Here is an 18701-nt window from a genome sequence, read left to right as displayed (position 1 = left end):
GGGAATTGCTAAAATCAAGAGTAGGAGCTTTTAACCAAAGCAAAGCAGCACTGTTGGAAAACAAGAAGTTTGATTTATGAATCTTTAAAAGGCAGTGGTTTTATATTCCCCCTCACATTTTAAAACATCTGGACAACCTTTTTAACGTTAGGCCCACACAGACACTGAAATACATGGAGCTTCAGTTATATGTCATTTAAAAAGGGGTGGTTTTCATGAGATTCAAGTTCATATTTTTCACCTTTTGTGTTTCAGTTTTCTGGTGCTGTGCAGACATAATTCCTGGCTTGTCTGCATATTCCAAAAATCAGGCTTTCAGTTACTTCTTCCCCATATTATTGCCAAGGGAATATGCCTGGAAAGTCAAATTTAGCATTCAAGTGGCAGGGATGGCAGGAACACGCAATTTAATTGGCAATGTGTGCCAGGCTCTTCAACAGAATTCTTTTTCTGGGACAGTATCACGTTTGCTGGGCTCTTCCCAAGCACGAGGGAAGTTGTGTGGCACCGTCTGACTTTTTCCAGCCTAAGCCTCAGGCTTTTAAAGCAATATTTGCTGCAGTCTGCTAGGTCAGGTTAAGGCCCCACACTGGTGAAGCAAAAATAATAAATACACCTTTAGTTTAAACACATTTTGGCAGAGATGGGGGAGGAGGAGGGAAAAAGGAGGGATGGAGGCTGGAAGTGGAGGCATCTTTCAGCCTCAGATGAGTGATGGGTGAGGTTTCCCAAACCAGCAGCACTGTCAGTTTTAGTTTAGACACACTTTAAATGATAATCTGGGAGGGGAAGAAACAGCAGAGAGCAGGGAAGGATTGGAATGAATATCTAATAAAAATGTGAGGAATGGAGCGACTTCAAAAGTCCCAGAGGAAATAAAGCACAGAGGAAAATGTTCCTGTGGTGTCACAGCTGAGGCTTGTGATGAGACCAAGCCCAAACTGAAAATAGGGGAAAAATGCAGGGAATAACCAAAGCTTTCCCTGGGATTTTTGGTTGCATCTCAGGCAGTGCCCCCAAAGTGTCAGAGGAGATCAGTGGACGTGCCCAAACTCCTGGGTGGTTCCTGGGACTGGCTTTGGCTGAGACCACATCCAGATCTCAGTTATAATAAAGGTTCCCTGGGACTGCAGGTGGAATTTCATCAGCCTGGCCATTTCATTTGTGCCTCAAACTGTACAAAGCCGTTCCTGACAATGCCTATTTTCCCTTTTTTTTCAGTCAAAGTGAAGCTGCTCCTGGGGAGAGTGAAGACAACCCATTTCAGTTGTGTAGAGGATCCCACAGGCACATAAATGCAGGTGTGTTGGCTTTGGGGGTTTATTTTTTATTTGTTTTTTTAGTGGGAGGATTAATTTCATAAACTATAAAATTGGTTTTGTTGTTGATTGAGCTGAAGTTTAGAAAAACATGGAACAAAGAACCCAAATAACCCAAATAACTTTCTGCTCTTTCTGTTTAAGCACTGGGTGCTTAAATAAAACACAATTTTCTTTTGAGTCAGAGCTGCCCTGTTGTGCATCCTTGCTAATCTAAAAGCTCTTGCATTAAACCCACTCAGTGCTACTCTTTCCTCCTGGAGAGAGAGAGAGAAGTAGTAATAAAAGATAAATGCCAATAAATCTTATAAAATACACCATGACTCATAAAGTGATGGGAGTTTCAAACACAAAGGGTGAGAGGGGAGAAAACAATGAGAAGTATTTTGCTGTTAAGGGGTTGTAAAAATAGAAGCTGACTTTTTAAAAAAGGAAACATAAAATGAGCTGTTTAAATCAGTCTCAAGTGTTGTTTTCCAGCCAATTAAGTGCTGAAGGATATGAAAGTTGTGCTTTACAGTGAGAAGAGAAACCTTTCAGAAAAGCTGTGGAGCCACCAGAAGAAAAGGGAATGATTTGGAGCAGAGTTCCCAGAACCAGAATAATCACTGACATTGCTTTTTTCCCTTTTTCACCTCGTTGGCTTTGAAGAATCAGCTTCCCACCTGAGGATTTTGAGAGCTGTGGTGCCTGGCCCCTCGTGCCAGCAGTGATGGATTTGTGTTCTGGATTCCAGCTCCCCCTCATGTTTCCCTTTGCTCTTTTCCCTCCTCTCCCAGTATCTCAACGTAAAAGAAGATTGCAAAGCCATGGCTTTCTGTGCAAAAATGAGGAGCACCAAGAAAAATGAACTCAACCTGGAAGCTCAACACCAGGGGCTGGAAATCCTCTTCTACCTGCAGGACAAAGCCCCCATTTGTTACTCCAGCGGCGAGTTCACCTCGGAGGAGCTGTGCATTGAGGCTGCCCAGAGGTGTTGTGAGTATTTGGGTTTATTTCAGCTCAGCACCCAAAGTGAGGCATCCTCTGTGTGTCCATCAGAGCCACCCTGTCCCAGGAAATCCCCACAGAGCTGCTTTTACCTCGTGTGCATCCCTCACGTGTCAGGGCCTGTCCTGTGCTGTTCCCTCTGGGCTTGGGCTCAGCAAAATACCTGTAATTCCACAGGAAAAAGTGGATTTAATCTCTGTTGGATCTCATAAGCCAGTGTGCTTTTGTATTTACAGTTCTGGGGTTCTTTCCTGCCCTGTCCTGTTCCCCATGGAACACCCAATGTTATCCAGCTGCTGTGGGGGTGTGAACAGGTGAACTGGGCAGGAATTTTCCTGCAGCTCTCAAATATTTTCTGTGCCCACATCACCTGGATTCTTGTAATAGCCTTCAGCTCATTTGCCTAATTGCTCCTCTTCCATGGGAATGGGTGAAAGGATGGGAATCTGCAGCACAAACCTCCTCAAATGAGTGTTGTTTTTTAAGAGATTTAAGCAAAGTGAGGGGTATTTAACACCCCCCTATTTATGTTGGTGTGCAGGAGCTGCTTTTTCAGGCTGTGAACCCCCAGATGGTGCAGCTGCTCCCAGAACCAAAACAAGGAATTCAACCAGACCTGTAAACACAGCACAGCCTCGTTTAATCTGGAAGGGAGGAAATGCAAAGTTAAAGCAGATCAGCCCATTCATATCAAAGTCTCTTCTCAGCTGGAAACCCCTCTGGGGAATGACCAAAGCTTTCTTCTTGTTTGTTAAAATCTCCTCTTTTACCTCTGGGGGTTGAATTTATTGGTAAAATAAAGCTGAGAACAAAGGGGTGGGTTTGGTAAAACTCCCATTTCTGTGACCTGGACAAAATCAAGGTTTTAAGTCACTTCTCCTCAAGCTCAGACCTTGGCAAAATCAGGATTTGGGAATCACTTTAACACCAGAACAATCTGTTTAATACACCCCACACCCAGCTGAACCAAGGTGACAGCTCCACCTCAACCTTTCCTTCCTAATGTTTGTTTTTATCTAATCCCAGTATCAGTTTCTCTTCATGATCCAATATTTGCTTTATGCATTTGTGTTTTGGGGTGTGGGTGTGCACTGGAGCCCTGTGATTCATCCCTTTGTGTGTTTTTGTGACAGCTGTGTCCCCTCTGTGCCACAACCTCTTTGCCCTGTACGATGAGAACAAAAAGCTCTGGTATGCACCAAACCAGGTCTTCAAGGTAGAGGAAAAATCATCCTTCAGGCTCCATTATCGCATGAGGTAAGGGAAAACACCTGGAAAATGATATTTCTTCTTCTTCTGAGCTCCCTGAAGAAGCAGGGAAGCAAAACCAAAAGCAGCAGCTTGCTTTGCACACCTTAGAGGAGAGATGAGCAGCAGGAGCTTCAAATATCTCCTGATTTCTTTGCATCTTTGGGATTCCACCTCAGGAAAAAAGGCCCAGAAGGTGAAAAACCACGAGAAGTTCTCTTCACAAAGCTGGGAGTGAACAAGGTCAGAGTTAATTGGAAAATTGGCTCCAACCCATTGGGTCAGTGTTTTTCTGGATGAATTCCTGTTTGAAGTGTTCCAATTCCCTCTGAAGTCAGTGGGAGTTTTACTCTTAAAAGGCAAAAGCACCAGGCTCTTGCTTTTGGAATTCTCCAGGACTGCAAGGGATCTGTGGGACTGGGCTGGGGAAGGCTTGGAAAGATGAAACCAGGAGCCAGGAGAGTCCCAGGATCTTTGGCTCAGAGGTATCCCCAGGTGGCATCCTGGAAATCCAGCACAGGCATTACTGAGATTTGGGGCTGAGAGGGTGCTCTGGCCTCATCCAGTGGGAATGAAGGCAGGAATTCTGAGCAAGTTTTCATCCTTTTAGGGTTTGATAGAAATCGAATTCTGCACATTTTGCTTCTATTTTTAATTATTATTTTTATTCTGACTCTTCATCTACCAATATGAGCTTTAAGTGCAGGATACAGGTGAAAAATACACGAAATAAACTTTGCTTGCAGGAATAATTAATCCAGAAACTCCACAGATTAATTGATTCTTCGAGGGACAACTGTAAGAAAATAACCTTGTAAATCATCTTCACCCACCCTGGGTCAGTTTGGGGTGCAGGGAGATGCAAAGAGAGGGCTCTGCAATGTGATTTTTGGATTCCAGACTGGAATTGTTATTGTTGGATCAGCTGCTACAAGGAAAAATGACTGAACTTTGCTTTTCAAGTCATGATAATTGCTGGTTTTGGAGGAGGAAGAGGATGCTGTAGTAGTTTTCTTTTTTCTTTTATTAGTGTTATTAATGCCTTAACCCTGGCTGATCTCAGATTTGCCCAGCTGTGATGAGGTTGGGCAGATAAACACCACAAAATAATGAAATTGAGAGACTCCAAAAGGTTTTTACAGAGCACTGGGTGCCCTTTCTTGCTCTGAGATCAGCCACAGTAACAATACCCTGAATAATAAAAATCTCTGGTGTAATGTGAAATTTCCCCTGAGCCTGAAATTCTTTGTTTCCCTCAGTAAAAGAAAGTGATATTTAAAGTGCAGTTGTGGGGATTTAATCCTTTTAATTAATTAAGAACTCTTGAATTTAATTAATTTTTAATAATTAACTTTTAAATTTTAATTAATTAAGAACTATTAATCCTTAAAACCCAATTTTTGCTGTGTTTGGTGTTTGTGTTCCTGCCTTGGGGGAATGATGGGAAGCACCTTCCTTAAAATTGCTTAAACAGCTGCCTCTTAAAAAGAATCTTTGGCTGTTCATAACCCAGAAAGGTGATTTAAGATAATTAATGACTCCAATTCTTTTGTTATTTCCTGAAAATAATTATGAACAAAATTAATTTGTGCTGAGCTTTATTTTCTGCATTTTTCCTGTTGCACCATTTCGTAGAATGAAGCTGTGGAAAAGCCCCTGCTTTCCAGAATGAAAAGTTCTGCTGGTTTATTATTGTTTTTTTCAGCTTTGGAGTTGGGATTTGGAGTTTGGCAGGGAAATCTCTTTTGTCCCTTGTACTCCACCAATGAAAACTGTCAAACTTTGGGCCACAAATACGGATTTTACATAATTTCAGATGCATTTCAGAAGGAGTTAAGCCCTAAAATCCAAAGATTCCCATTTTCCCAGGAATACTGTTGTGTCCTGGTGGTGTTTTCCTTGATTTCATTTATTTGTTGTGGATTTTGGGTTGTGAAACTGGTCCCTAAATGAATTTTAAAAAAGGAAAATGGTCTGGGCCTTTTAAATAGAGCAGTGGATTAACTGTTGATGGTAATTTAGAAATGAAATAATTCTTATTTTTGATTACTTTGAGAGGTTTTAGTCCTGTCCTTTTGAAATTCTATCTCAAAAATGAAAGGATTTGTCTGGTTTGAAATGTTTTTAGGGGTTGGACTTCTCTCCCACTGCTGAAAGCTTTTTGTTTTCTGTGTGAACTTCTCCTCCTCCTCCTCTCCCCACTGAATCAGTGCCAGATGCTGCTGCACTTTTGGTCATCTTTTAAAAGGACTTTTCACTGAAACTTTGGGAGCAGCCTGTGTTTTTTACACTTGCCTCAAGTTCTTTTTTTTTTTTAAAGAAAATAGGCTCCAACATGAGAAACCCCAGGATTTTGTAATATCCTGGAGTCACTGGCACACAGAGCAGGAGGAGTTTAACTCTTCCCTAGCTGGGTTTGTTTCTTGGTGTGGAAAAGGGATCCAAATCCCTTCTGGAGGGATTTTGGAAGGAGATGATCCTTCAGGTCCCTTCCAGCCCATTCTGGGATAACACTATTTTGTGGAAGCTCTGGAAAGAAGGAGCTGCTGGAAGTGAGTGAGAACAGCAGGGCCCCTCCAGCACTTCCAGCACTCCCTGGCCAGGCTGAAATCCAAATCCACCTTCCCAAGTGATTCCCAAATCCCTCTTCCCAGCTCCCCTGCCCTGGAAGATGCTCTGAGGGAGGGCTGGCTCCTGCTCCTGGAGCTCAGGGGCACAATCTCCTTTCCAGCTCGCTTGGGAATGGGGAAATCTGTGCTCCTGTTCCTGTTTGTGGAAGGGGAATAGCAAAAATCTGTCCCCCACTCACACAAATCCATTGAGCTTTCCAAGGAAAAGATTCTCCTTCATTTACTCATCCCCCAAACAATGGAGCTGGAGTTGTTTCTGTAGCTCCTAAATGTTGTCTTAATCAGAGCAGTTTCATAGGAAAGGAGCAAATTCTCCCCTCAGTTACAAACAATGCACAATACCTTGCCCATAATTATTTTCAGGAAATAACAAAAGAATTGGAGTTGTTAATTCTGACTCCTCTTCTGCAGGAGAAGAGGGAAACAAAGGCATTTCCTTTGGATTTCAGAAGGGTTTGCTTTGCTCTGCTCTTTACACTTCAGCCCAAGGAGTTCTTGAGTATCTTCTGGTTCTTGAGTATCTTCTTCTTGAGTATCTTCTTCTCAGGAGTTCTTGGTGCAGTTTTGGGTTGGAGCTCCTGCCTGAGAAGAGCTTAACTAAAAATATTAATTTTATTTTGCTGAAGATCCTGACTCTGCACTGAAGCTGAGGCACTCCAGCCTTGACCACTGCAGATTTGGGGCTTTATAAATGTCAATCCCAGACTGATTTGGGTTGGGAGGGATCTTAAATTCCATCCCATCTCACCCCAGGGACACCTCCCACTGTCCCAGGCTGCTCCCAGCCCCAATGTCCAGCCTGGCCTTGGGCACTGCCAGGGATCCAGGGGCAGCCCCAGCTGCTCTGGGCACCCTGTGCCAGGGCCTGCCCACCCTCCCAGGGAACAATTCCTTCCCAATCTCCCATCCATCCCTGCCCTCTGGCACTGGGAAGCCATTCCCTGTGTCCTGTCCCTCCAGGCCTTGTCCCCAGTCCCTCTGCAGCTCTCCTGGAGCCCCTTCAGGCCCTGCCAGGGGCTCGGAGCTCTCCCTGGAGCCTTCTCCTCTCCAGGTGAACAATCCCAATTCTCTCAGTCTTTCCTCACAGGAGAGGTGCTCTGTCTCTATAACAAAAAAAAAAGGAAAAGCCCTATAATAATATATAATAATTCAATCATTTTCCCCCAGTTCCTCAGGCCAGGAACGTGCTTGGAGTGTGGGACCACTTAAGCTTAAGGCGGAAGTTTGACCGATTTTTGCTTTTTAACTGCTTTGCTTTTCAAAGTCCAAAATATCTTGTGGGAATGGAGGCTTTTCCCAAGAAGTTTTTAAAGTTTCTGACTCTTTTTTTGCCAGATATTATTTCACCAACTGGCACGGGACCAGTGAGAGCGAGCCCTCGGTGTGGAGACACTCCCCGAGGAAGGCCAAGGCCTATGACAAGAAGCTGGCCCCAGAGGGAACCCCCATCCTGGATGCCAATTCCCTGGAATACATCTTTGCACAGGTTGGAGTTGTCTCTGATGCTGTATTCCCACAAAAAGATGGGATTCTGCTTTAAAAACCTCTTCTCAAACTCTTAAAATACACATAATGTATCCTGTGAGTATTGAAAGGGTTTTATTGGTGCCTCTGCCTGGTGGAGAGAAGAGAATTTGCTACATGAAGAAAAATGACTGATAGAAGGTGTAAAGGAACTCTCACAGTCCAAAAAGGGATGTATTTTTATAGATGGTTAATTATATTATGTTTTATTATAGAATTATTATTATTTATAATTATTAATTAATTATTATTATTTATAATTATAGAAGTGAATTATTTGTGTTTATAAACGCTGTCAGTCACCTTTTGTGAGACATTTTGTGAGCTGTGACATTCAGGGCTGGAGAGGAGCAGCAGCACAGGGAGATGTGGCAGGGCTGGGTCCTCTGAATGAGGTTTCTTTACTGGGTCCTGTTAAAACATTGATAACCACTTACTGATAACCCCGTGGTGATAAAGATTGATAACCCCACTGCCTGCTCAGCTCCAGGTTTGCTCTCCTCTTGCACCTTCCAAAGGATTTTTCAAAGCAGAAGCTGCCTGGTTTCACAAAAGAAAGGGAAAATTCAGGTTGATGAAAGAGCAAATTGAGTGTCCTGAGAAAAACTCATTTTTTGTTCATTCTGAGTAGAATTCCTGCAGGATTTTCACACTTGGAAATAGGACTTTGCCCTTCAGAAAAAGAGACAACATGGAGCTGCTCCAGCAAATCCTTGTTTAGCTGGGAAACCACAATGAAAGAGAATTCCAGGGAAACATTAAAGCAATGAGGCACAGAAATGTCTTTGCTCTTTGGTAGCCAAACACTTTTCAGGCTGTCCCAGAGCAGGACTTGGCTTAGGGATGAGTCCATGAGATTCATGGAGACTTGGATGGGAAGGGCAGAGATAAAGCAGAGACACAAAGTTGTTCTGGTGGACCAGAAAAAAACCATTGAAGGTACTAAAAGGGGCCAGGGCTGGTGATTTCTGTAAGTAATTTAAAAAAAAGTGAATTTTTGGTGGGCTGATGTATAAAAGAAGGGGATGAGGTTCCAGCTTCTCTTTGCCCAAGGAGAGCCAAGGGATGAATTCCTGCTCAAAAACAAACTCTGGGAAAGACCAAATGGGTAATTTGGAGTTTTTTGTTCCTGTTAAGGGCCAGTATGACTTAGTGAAGGGCCTGGCACCCATCCGTGACCCCAAAAACGAGCAGGAGGTCCATGAGATTGAGAATGAGTGTCTGGGAATGGCTGTCCTGGCAATCTCCCACGATGCCATCAAGAAAAACGTGAAGCTGCCGGAGCTTCCCAAGGACATCAGGTGAGCTGGGCTAAATCCTCTGTCCCTGCTGGCTCTGCTCCTCTCCCAGGAGGAATCGAATCCACAGCCTTGTTTTTCCTTCTAGTTACAAGCATTATATCCCTGAAACTTTGAACAAGACCATCAGGCAGAGGAATTTCTTAACCAGGATTCGGATCAATAACGTTTTCAAGCATTTCCTGAAGGAGTTCAACAACAAAACCATCTGCAACAACAGCGTCTCCCCACGGGATCTGAAGGTTAAATATTTATCCACCATGGAGATCCTGACCAAATATTACGGGGCAGAGATTTTTGAGACTTCGTTTTTGCTGATTTCTGCTGAGAATGAGATAAATAAATTTAATTGTGGAGACAATGAGAAGTATGAAGTGATGGTGACAGGAAACAATGGGATTCAGTGGAGGCTCAAGCCAAGTGTAAGTAGCCTATGAGAAATGGGAATTAGAGGATTTTTTGGGACATAACAGCTGTTAAAAAATAGTTGTGGTCTTCAGGCAGCTTTTTATTGGAGGGGCTTTTATGGGATTACAGGATTATCCAGGTTGGAAGAACCCCAGGAAGTTCCAGCCCTTTTTAGGCTTAGCTTTGAGATCAGACCAGGTTGCTCAGGGCTTTTGTCTTGAAAGGTTCCAAGGATGGACACTGGACAGCCTGTGTGGGCAAGCCTTTTACCAGGAAAATGAAAGACTCTGCAAAAAACATTCCAGAATTCAGTAGCTTTATTCTGTATATTGCATTGCATTATATTCTATATTTTATATTATTATTCTGTAGTTACAGAATGGATTTTTGGTTTAGAGTAAAAACACTGTGCTAAAAATGTTTTAATTGAAGCTTTTGTCCCAAATACATTTGCAGCCTGTACAGACAGAGAAAGAGAAGAAGAAAAAATCCGATGGCAAAGCCAAAAAGGAGGAGGAAAAACACAAACTTCGGGAGACGTGGAACAACTTTTCCTATTTCCCTGAAATCACCCACATCGTCATCAAGGAGTCCACAGTCAGCATCAACAAGCAGGATAACAAAAGGATGGTGAGAACCAAACCTGGGATCATTTCCCTTCCATGGGGACCTGGGGTGGGCTTGGACAGAAGGTGACAACGTCCTGAGGGACATTTTGAGTGTAAATAACACAAAATGTGCTGCCCTTGACACTGGGCAGAGCAGAAATGGCTGTTAAAAGTGGGTGAGTGCAGTTGTGCCCACACTGGCACTAAAGTTTCCCTCACAGATCCCACGTGGAGTTGCAGACCTTGCGATGTTGGAGAACGGAGTGTGCAGCCAGGACAGAGGAGGGCAGGAATGGCCACTGCTGGCTCATCAAACACCAACATCCTGTAGCCAGAAGTAGCTGGATGTTCCAGCATTCCCAAGGTGTCGTGGCAGAGCTGTAAGGGCTCTTCCCTGTGTTTTGTGGCAGGAGTTGAAGCTGAGCTCCCACGCCGAGGCCCTGTCCTTCACCTCGCTGGTCGATGGCTACTTCAGGCTCACAGCAGATGCCCACCACTACCTGTGCACTGATGTGGCTCCTCCCCTCATCCAGCACAACATCAAGAACGGCTGCCACGGGCCCATCTGGTCAGTCACTTCTGCCTTTGGAGGGGTTTTTTGGATAATTCCTCTCATAGTGAATCTGCTGAGGAAAGCCGGGGTTTGGATGGGTGGTGGTTACCAAAGGGTTGGAAAAACTTAATTTTGCTAAGGAAAAAATCAGTGTTTGTCTCTTTACTCATCTATAAACCCAGTGTTTCTGCAGTGAAGGAGTGTTTCAAGAGTTTCCTCCATGGACACATGGGAATATTTTAGGTAGAGAGTTGTCTCTACACTCACCCCAGGAGTCCTTGGATGGATGAACAGAGCCTTGGGTTTTTAAACCCTGAAGGAATTCTCTTCCCTCCACCCACCTTTGTGGTTTTTCCCTTTATGTTTAAGCTGCAAACTGTAGAAATCCCAGATTTCACCTGCACAGTGTTGGATGCAGAATTCCCTTTAACAAATCCTTCCTCCCTTGCTCTGGGCAGCCCAAGGTGCGCAGTGCACCCTTAAATCCTGTTTTAATAATAATATACATATTTCTAAGTTGCTGTTACACCCCAAATAGAGGCTTGCTCTCGTGTTCCTTCCCAAGAACAGATTTTTGGATGCTCTCTTGTTGGTTTTGCTCACTGTCCATTCCCTTCCAGCACGGAATATGCCATCAACAAGCTGAGGCAGGAGGGGAACGAGGTGGGGATGTACGTGCTGAGGTGGAGCTGCACAAACTTCAACCACATCCTCATGACTGTGACGTGTTTGGAAGGCTCAGAGGTACAGCCAGCTGTGGCATTCCCAGCAGGAATCTGCTCCCTGGAATCCCTGGGGATGTGTTTTTGTCCTTAGGGCAGTCACCCTGATCTCTGTTGGAGGGAATTGGCTTTTTTCTCCACACCTTTGTGCTGTCTCTCCAAATAGGATTAATTAGATCCAGAACGTTTCCATTCCTCCCAATCAAACTGTGCAGGAATGTGATAAAAATTAAGTATTTTAAACTCATGACACGGAGAATTTGTCACTTCACCTTCCCTTGAGCCTTTTTGAGCGTGGATTTAATTCCCTGGATGGATTTTACTGCCACACTGGCCTCAGCTGGAAGCCTGCAGCTGACTTGGTGGTTTGGGAGAATATTTAAAGTGTTCACACAAGAATAATAATAAAGAAATTAATACTAATAATAATACTACTAATAAAATTATTATCTTAGGAAGAAATGGTCATGGAATCAGTGGTGAGTCAGGAAGGGATATTTGATCCTGGGGTTATCTCCCGTGGATATTTGCCAAAAAAAAAAGATGATCAGCTCTGTCTTTTAACAGTGAAACAAGAAAGGAATTTTCTCTTGGAAAAGAGGGAAGGGAGAGGTCACCCAAAACTGCAGAGGGGAGACCCTGAGAGCTCTTGAGATGGGGAAGTTCAGAAGTTCAGCCCTTCCCCAACACCTCTGAGCAAAACTGGAAGGTCTCAACACCAGCCTGAGATTTCGTTTCAGTGCTTGAACCATCTGGGGTTGCGAAGGGAGTTTCACTATTTTTAAGTTGAGATTTCAAAACCCTGCTCCAGATTCTGCAATTCTTGACCAAAGGAAGAAAAAATTCCTCCAGAAGAGGCAAAACTTCTGCATATTCTCAGGCTCTGCAAAAAGCTGTAATTTGGGCTTGTTGGGTGACTGCATCATCTTCATGATGCTGCTCTTCTGCTCTTTGAGCCTCCTGGGAGTGAAAATTCCAGGAATTTTAGGGTTTTTTCTGCTTTGTTGCAGTTTGATTAGAGGACCTTGGCTTAGGAGCAGGTGATGAGCTGGTCCTACGGGTGATGCCAAGGTTTTGAGAGGCTTTGATGGCTTTGCAAACATTCTTTCACTCCAATGATTCTGTTTGCTTTCTTTTTTTCCCTCTCCCCCCAATACCAGGTGATGAATAACTCAGGCCCCTACAAGAACTTCCAGATTGAGGTGAAGAAAGGGGGGTACTTCCTCCATGGCTCCAACAAATCCTTTGCATCCCTGAAGGACCTCATGGATCACTTGAAGGGACAAATCCTTCGGACAGACAACATCAGCTTCACCCTGAAGAGGTGCTGCCAGCCCAGACCCAGAGGTAGCCTGGCCCTGCAGGGCTTTGTTGTTGCAAGGGAGCAAACTCCAGGAACAGGAGGCTTCTTTAGGGTGTTTTTAGTGCTGTATCCTGCAGTGAAGCTCTTTAAAAAGAAGTAGTTTAAAGTTTTTTCCTTCTCTGGGGAGGAGGAGTTTTGTCAGAAGCAAAACAGGTGCCAGGAACAGGTTTGAGGAGGGGAAAGGAGAGTTGGAAGCTGCTGTGTTTGCTCTCACTGTGAGCTGGTGCTCAATAATTCATCTGCACGAGGCAGCAGGGAAGGGTTTTGGTCCCAGCTGATGTCCTGAAGAGGCTGGTGGCAGGAAATCATCTGTGAGGTCCCATCTGAGGGACAATGGGGCAGTTGTTGAGTGATGGCAGCACTCTCTGGAGCTGTTTGCTATGAACTGCGAGCGTCTTGCAGCTGAATTTTGTGCGAGAGAGGAAGCACAGTGGGGTGATTGTGCTGAGCTGATAATGGTTTCCTGTTAGAAGCAGGGGAATAAGTGAGCCACATCAATTACCTGCTGCTCTGAGGCCTTGGGAGAGTCCCTGAGCTTCTCACACTCGGCACAAAGAACGTGGGTAATGGTCTGGAGCAGGAGGACATTGCACATTTGACGTTTTGGTTACGTTTTGATGGCTGGATTTGGGATAAAATAAAACAAAATGGGTCAGGGAGTTGATTGCCCACTTCAGCTTCTCCCCTGGCTTTAGTTCCAGCAGGATTCAGTGCATATTCCCTGTTCTGTCTCTTTCCTGGTGGGTTTTTTTCCTTTTCTGAATATTTAATCAGGTATTCAGGAAGAAGTTCAGGGGATGCAGGACTAAAGCAGTTTGGAGGGTGTGGTTATTCCTGGTGCTTTCCAGGGTTCCACCTTCTGCTCCCAGCAGGAGGAAGCCCAGATGGCCACACACATCCCAATCCATCCTCTCCCAATAAATAATGCCTGGAAGGCAGAATTCCTGTGCAAAACTTCTGGCTCTACCCCACAGCAGTGGGGAGGAAGCTCTGGATTTTTGAGTCTTTTCCTTCTGCGCATTCCTCACTCCCCAGTTTCATTCCAGTGCCCTGGGAACACTGGTGGTGTTTCCCAGAGTACAGGGAATTTGGAAGGAGGTGAGGAGGAAATGAGACTCCCCCTTGCACACTGGAAAGGAGATGGATCTGCTGGCAGGAGGGAATGTGGGATATTTTATTCCATTTTATTCCATGTACAGCAGGGGTATTTTCTCTTTCAAGCTTTGTGCAGAAAACTCTGTTCAGTTGCTCAGTATCACCCTGATCTGGCTGATGATAACTCTACTTAAAATACAAATATGAAACTGTGCTTTAGTGATTCTCCTGTTGAATGAGGAGCAGAGGTCAAGTCCAAGTCTCTTTTTTCCTCCCGATTTTTGGGGATTTAAAGGCAGGAGCATTTACATCCATGTTATTACTGGGAAGGGGGAGTGCAGTTTCTTTGAAAAGCTTTAAGGATATTTTCTTCCCCTGCCTTGCAGAAATCTCCAACTTGCTGGTGGCCACCAAGAAGGCCCAGGAATGGCAGCCAGTGTATCCCATGGGACAGCTGAGCTTCCATCGGATCCGCAAGGAGGAGATCGTGCAGGTGGGTGCTGAGCTGCCCTGCAGCCCACGAGTGTGGCTGTCCCTGCTCCCGGCCAGGGGACACCAATCACCCCCTGCTGGCTGCTCCTGCCGCTCCCACTTCCCCTCAGCAAACCTAACTTGGAGCTTTATTTGCATTTAAGCCTCTGATTTCAGAACCCCAATGTTTGTATGGCCTTGTGTGGATAAAGGAGAGCTGAGGAGAGGGATGCCTTTCACTGGAAATCAAATTGATTTTTAAGCAGTTTTCTAAAGGAAAAGAGGGGGTTTAAGGTCATTTCTGGGGAGCTGGTTTGTTGTGGTGTATTTTTTAAAGCCTGACTTATCAGAGAAACAGAGGTTTAAGACAATATCATACAGTGAAAAAGGTGAAGTATTCAAAAGCTCTGAGCAGTCAGAATTCTGTGTTCGAAACCTCCCTAAATTTTCAAATTTCCCCATGTCTGTGTAGTTATTTATTCAGGTCACCTGAATAAACCTTAGCAAACACACAGGGGTTGGAATGCACTTAAATCAGATTTAATGTTTCTAAAAAGAGCTCTTAAATCAGGCACGTGGCTTCTTCTGTGAAATAAAAAGGTTTGGGGAGTTTTTAGTTGCATCACTGCAGACAGAGATTGGGTTTGGGTTGGTGTGTTTACAGTCAGCATCCAGGCTTCCTGCAAAAATATCCCAAGGCAGAATCCTCTGTTATTTTGGAGGAAATTGCTTCCCCAAACAAAGCCTTGCAGTAAATATTACTTCCTCTCACTTTTGGAAACACACTAAAGATCACCTCAGGAGCAGCTTCTTGTGAATAAGAGCCCAGCTGTTTATTCATTTGTTTAGTCTGGGAATGCTCAATCCCAGGGAACCTGCTGGATGTTAGTGGAGGTGTAATATCCAAGGAATTCACGTGGGGAGGATGCTCAGAGCTCACTGAAGCAAAAATAACTCCCTGTCACTGGGTTCTCGCTGGAATAAATTTAAATCTGCAACCACATCAACCAGAGACAGAAAAAAGCACAGATTCCAATAAATATTGGTGTAAACCTTGTGTGCTTCCTGTCTGACAAATCCCTGCTGTTGTGTCTCAGGGAGAACACCTGGGAAGAGGGACCAGGACCCAGATTTACTCAGGGATGCTCAGCCTCAAGGATGATGAGAACGAAGGATATCAGAATGAAAAAGAGATCCGAGTCCTGCTCAAAGTCCTGGACCCCAGCCACAGAGACATTTCCTTGGCAAGTGTTTTCCTTGTGTGTGTTGTACATGGATAACTTTAAAAAAAGGGCTGGGAGTGGGGAAATGCTGAAGATGCAGCTCATCCCAGCTTTAGGCACCCCATGGGACACATCCCTCCCCTGCTGACCCTTCGTGTGACTAAACCCAGGGATTTTCATGTGTTGCTGTTCCGTGGTGCTCTGGATGTGGGAAACTCTTGGAATGCTGCCCCGGGAGCAGCAGTTGGATGTGATTTCTCTCCCTTTCCCCAGGCATTCTTTGAGACAGCCAGCATGATGAGGCAGGTGTCCCACAAGCACATCGTGCTCCTGCACGGCGTCTGCGTCCGGGACGTGGAGAGTGAGTCCAGGGAATGGCAGCTGGGAGGGACATGGGCAGCCTTGGAGCAGGGACAGGGCTGGCAGCTGCTGCCTCTGGAGCTTTCCAGGATGGAACTGGGACACCAAAGCAGCTGTAAAGGCCTTTCTCCCAATAAATTTCCCCTTCCAATGCTGTGTTTGAGTAAGAGTCTTCCAGGGTGAATGCCAGAAGGGCTGGGGCAGTGTGGATACAAACCACCCGGTGGCAGCATTCCCTTGAAATGCTTCCAGCTTTAATGTTCATTTGCCACGTGAAGCCCCTCAGCATTTTAATCTGGACTCTGAGCACTGAAATAAACCTTGGGCAAGGTGAAATAAAGACATTTTCCAACCATCTCGGCTGGGGGCACAGGGGGAGGTGGGAACACAAATTAAATGACTCCAAACAATTTCTTGCAGCACTGACTTTCTGCACCTGCCTTTGTAGATATCATGGTTGAAGAGTTTGTTGAATGTGGGCCTCTGGATCTGTTCATGCATAAGAAAAGTGAAGTTCTCACAACCCCATGGAAATTCAAAGTGGCCAAACAACTTGCAAGTGCCCTGAGCTACCTGGTAAGAGGCACCTTGGCCTAGTGGGGAACCCATTCCCCCCCCAGGAAGAGTGAAGTGGGAACACTCTGTTTCCCTACTCCTCCTTTTTCTCCAATTTCTTCCCAGCTGTAATTTTGGATTTCAGCTTGGAGTATTTTAGAGATCCCCTGTGGTGTGGATACCCTGGAGCACTTGCAGAGCATCCCACTCACTGTTCTTTCCCTGTTTATCTGTAGGAGGACAAGGATTTGGTGCATGGGAATGTGTGCACCAAGAACATCCTGCTGGCCAGAGAGGGAATTGATTCTGAATATGGGCCTTTCATAAAGCTGAGTGACCCAGGAATCCCTATAACGGTGCTGTCCAGGCAAGGTATGTCCAGGGATCACATTCCCAGGGAAGAGGAAAGGGATGAATGTCATTTATAGCAGCCAGAACTGGCTCTGGAATAGAAGTAATCAGCTTTCACGGATCTGCAAATGCACAGTGGGTGTTCAGAGCATTCATTTCTCTTACAAAATGTTGTGTCCAGTGAGATAACACAGAAGGAATCTCGGTTTGTGGACGGCTCCAGGCACGAGCCTGTAAAAGCCACAGGAACATCCTTATGAAAACAGGGATTTGAGAATCAAGACTTCCCTGAAAGTGGACAGATTCTGCAGCTCCAGTTTATTTCAGACAAGAAACCAGCTAAAGGCTGGTTTTCCCTCCTGTGATATTCAGTGCCAATGTGTTTTATCCCAGAGCGCGTTGAGAGGATCCCCTGGATTGCACCTGAGTGTGTTGAGGATTCCAAAAACCTCAGCATTGCAGCAGACAAGTGGAGCTTTGGTACAACCCTGTGGGAAATCTGCTATAATGGAGAAATTCCACTGAAAGACAAGACCTTAGCAGAGGTAAAACTGTTACACAAACTTCACCTTGGATCCATCCTCTTGGGCCCTTCAGTTTTCCCCCTTGTCCCAAGTCCCCTGGAGCCCCTTTAGGCACTGGAAGAGGCTCTGAAGTCTCTTTTGGAGCCTTCTCTTCTCCAGGCTGGACAATCCCGGTTCTCCCAGCCTTTTCTAACCCCTGTGTCCAGTTAGAAGCTGAGTGAGGTTCTCCCAAACAGCTCAGTGATTCTACTCTTGGGGTTTTTGGATTCCAAAGGGTCTCCCATGGACACTGCTGTTGCTCACTGCAATCTAAAGCATTGGAGTCAGTCTTGTTGTGCCCTTCCTGCCTGTGGCCACAGCCCTGCAGGGTTGGGAATGCCCATCCCAGCCTTGTCCCACCTGCCCCGGAGCTGTCAGGGCTGTGAGGAGCTCCAGGTGTGTCCTTGGCAAACATTTCCTGGTGCATAAATAACTGGGGAAACCTGGCAGGGAATGACTTCTGAAAGGGGAAACATTCAGCACCTTTTGAAAACTTGATGGGTATAAAGTGGCTGCTCCAGATCCAGCACAAAAGGAATTCTCTGTTGGTAGGAGATCAGAGTTCCAGCTGAAAAGGATTTCCTTGGCAAGGCTCACACTGAGATAAGGATTTAATGGTCACATCCTTTCATGTAGAATCACTGAATTGCTCAGGTTGGAAAAGACCTCAGGAGCTCCTCAAGTCCAGCCACTGCCCCAGTTCAGAACTGTGAGTCACAGAGTTAAAATCCCTGGAATTTCCATTTGTTCCCACAGAAGGAGAGGTTCTACGAGGGGCACTTTGTGCTGGCCACACCATCCTGCAAGGAACTGGCAGATCTGATGAAGCAGTGCATGAACTACGACCCCCACCAGAGACCCTTCTTCAGGGCCATCATGAGGGACATCAACAAACTGGAGGAGCAGAGTAAGGCACAGGGGGCACCTGGAGGGAGGGATCATGGAATCCTGAGGTGGGAGGGCTTGGGAGGGACCTTGAAGAGCTTCTTGTTCCAACCTCATGGAAGCTGAGGAACTGCTATGGAGTGGGAAGTTCACCAAATCTGGGAGTGGGTCTGAAAGCAGATCCAGGCTGCAGGTGTGGATGGAGGATTCCCTGTCAGAAAGCAGGTGGGATCTAAGGAAGGAAAGATGTGACAGTGGGAATTGAGCAGGGATGCCTTGGAGTGTCGAGACCATGCAGGAATCTGACCTGGGATGTTTTTCCCCTCCTAGATCCCGATATTGTCTCGGAGAAGAAACCCGTCACCGAGGTGGATCCCACTCTCTTTGAGAAGAGGTTCTTGAAAAGAATCCGGGATTTGGGTGAGGTAAGAGAAACGTCACCTACAGAACACAGAACACAGCCAGTGCTCCTGGCTGTCCCCACAGCTCGTGCTGTGCCACACAAACACCCAGATCAGTGCCTGGCTGTCCCCAC

At 45.4% G+C, this 18701-nt stretch overlaps 1 protein-coding gene across 1 annotated transcript in view; it reads left to right on the top strand.

Moving 5' to 3' along the window:
* Positions 1–1221: 1221 nt before the first annotated feature.
* JAK1 (Janus kinase 1) overlaps positions 1222–18701 on the top strand; it is a 21514-nt gene continuing 4034 nt past the window's right edge. Inside the window, exons 1-18 of the mRNA XM_042030904.1 lie at positions 1222–1301; positions 2099–2297; positions 3443–3566; positions 7523–7673; positions 8849–9012; positions 9098–9431; positions 9874–10047; positions 10436–10593; positions 11199–11322; positions 12461–12647; positions 14145–14251; positions 15327–15473; positions 15726–15813; positions 16261–16388; positions 16604–16739; positions 17112–17263; positions 18038–18188; positions 18497–18591. Coding sequence (XP_041886838.1) covers positions 1296–1301; positions 2099–2297; positions 3443–3566; positions 7523–7673; positions 8849–9012; positions 9098–9431; positions 9874–10047; positions 10436–10593; positions 11199–11322; positions 12461–12647; positions 14145–14251; positions 15327–15473; positions 15726–15813; positions 16261–16388; positions 16604–16739; positions 17112–17263; positions 18038–18188; positions 18497–18591 — 2625 coding nt within the window. The 5' untranslated portion in view covers positions 1222–1295. The remainder of the gene's footprint in view (positions 1302–2098; positions 2298–3442; positions 3567–7522; positions 7674–8848; positions 9013–9097; positions 9432–9873; positions 10048–10435; positions 10594–11198; positions 11323–12460; positions 12648–14144; positions 14252–15326; positions 15474–15725; positions 15814–16260; positions 16389–16603; positions 16740–17111; positions 17264–18037; positions 18189–18496; positions 18592–18701) is intronic.

The sequence above is a fragment of the Corvus kubaryi genome, unplaced genomic scaffold (assembly GCF_017639235.1).
Source record: "Corvus kubaryi isolate FWS band 111438036 unplaced genomic scaffold, C.kubaryi_AGA036_p1.0 37334, whole genome shotgun sequence".
NCBI classification, from domain to species: domain Eukaryota; kingdom Metazoa; phylum Chordata; class Aves; order Passeriformes; family Corvidae; genus Corvus; species Corvus kubaryi.
The sequence above is the reverse complement of the archived record's forward strand: the minus strand, read 5'-3'. Positions and strand labels throughout refer to the sequence as shown.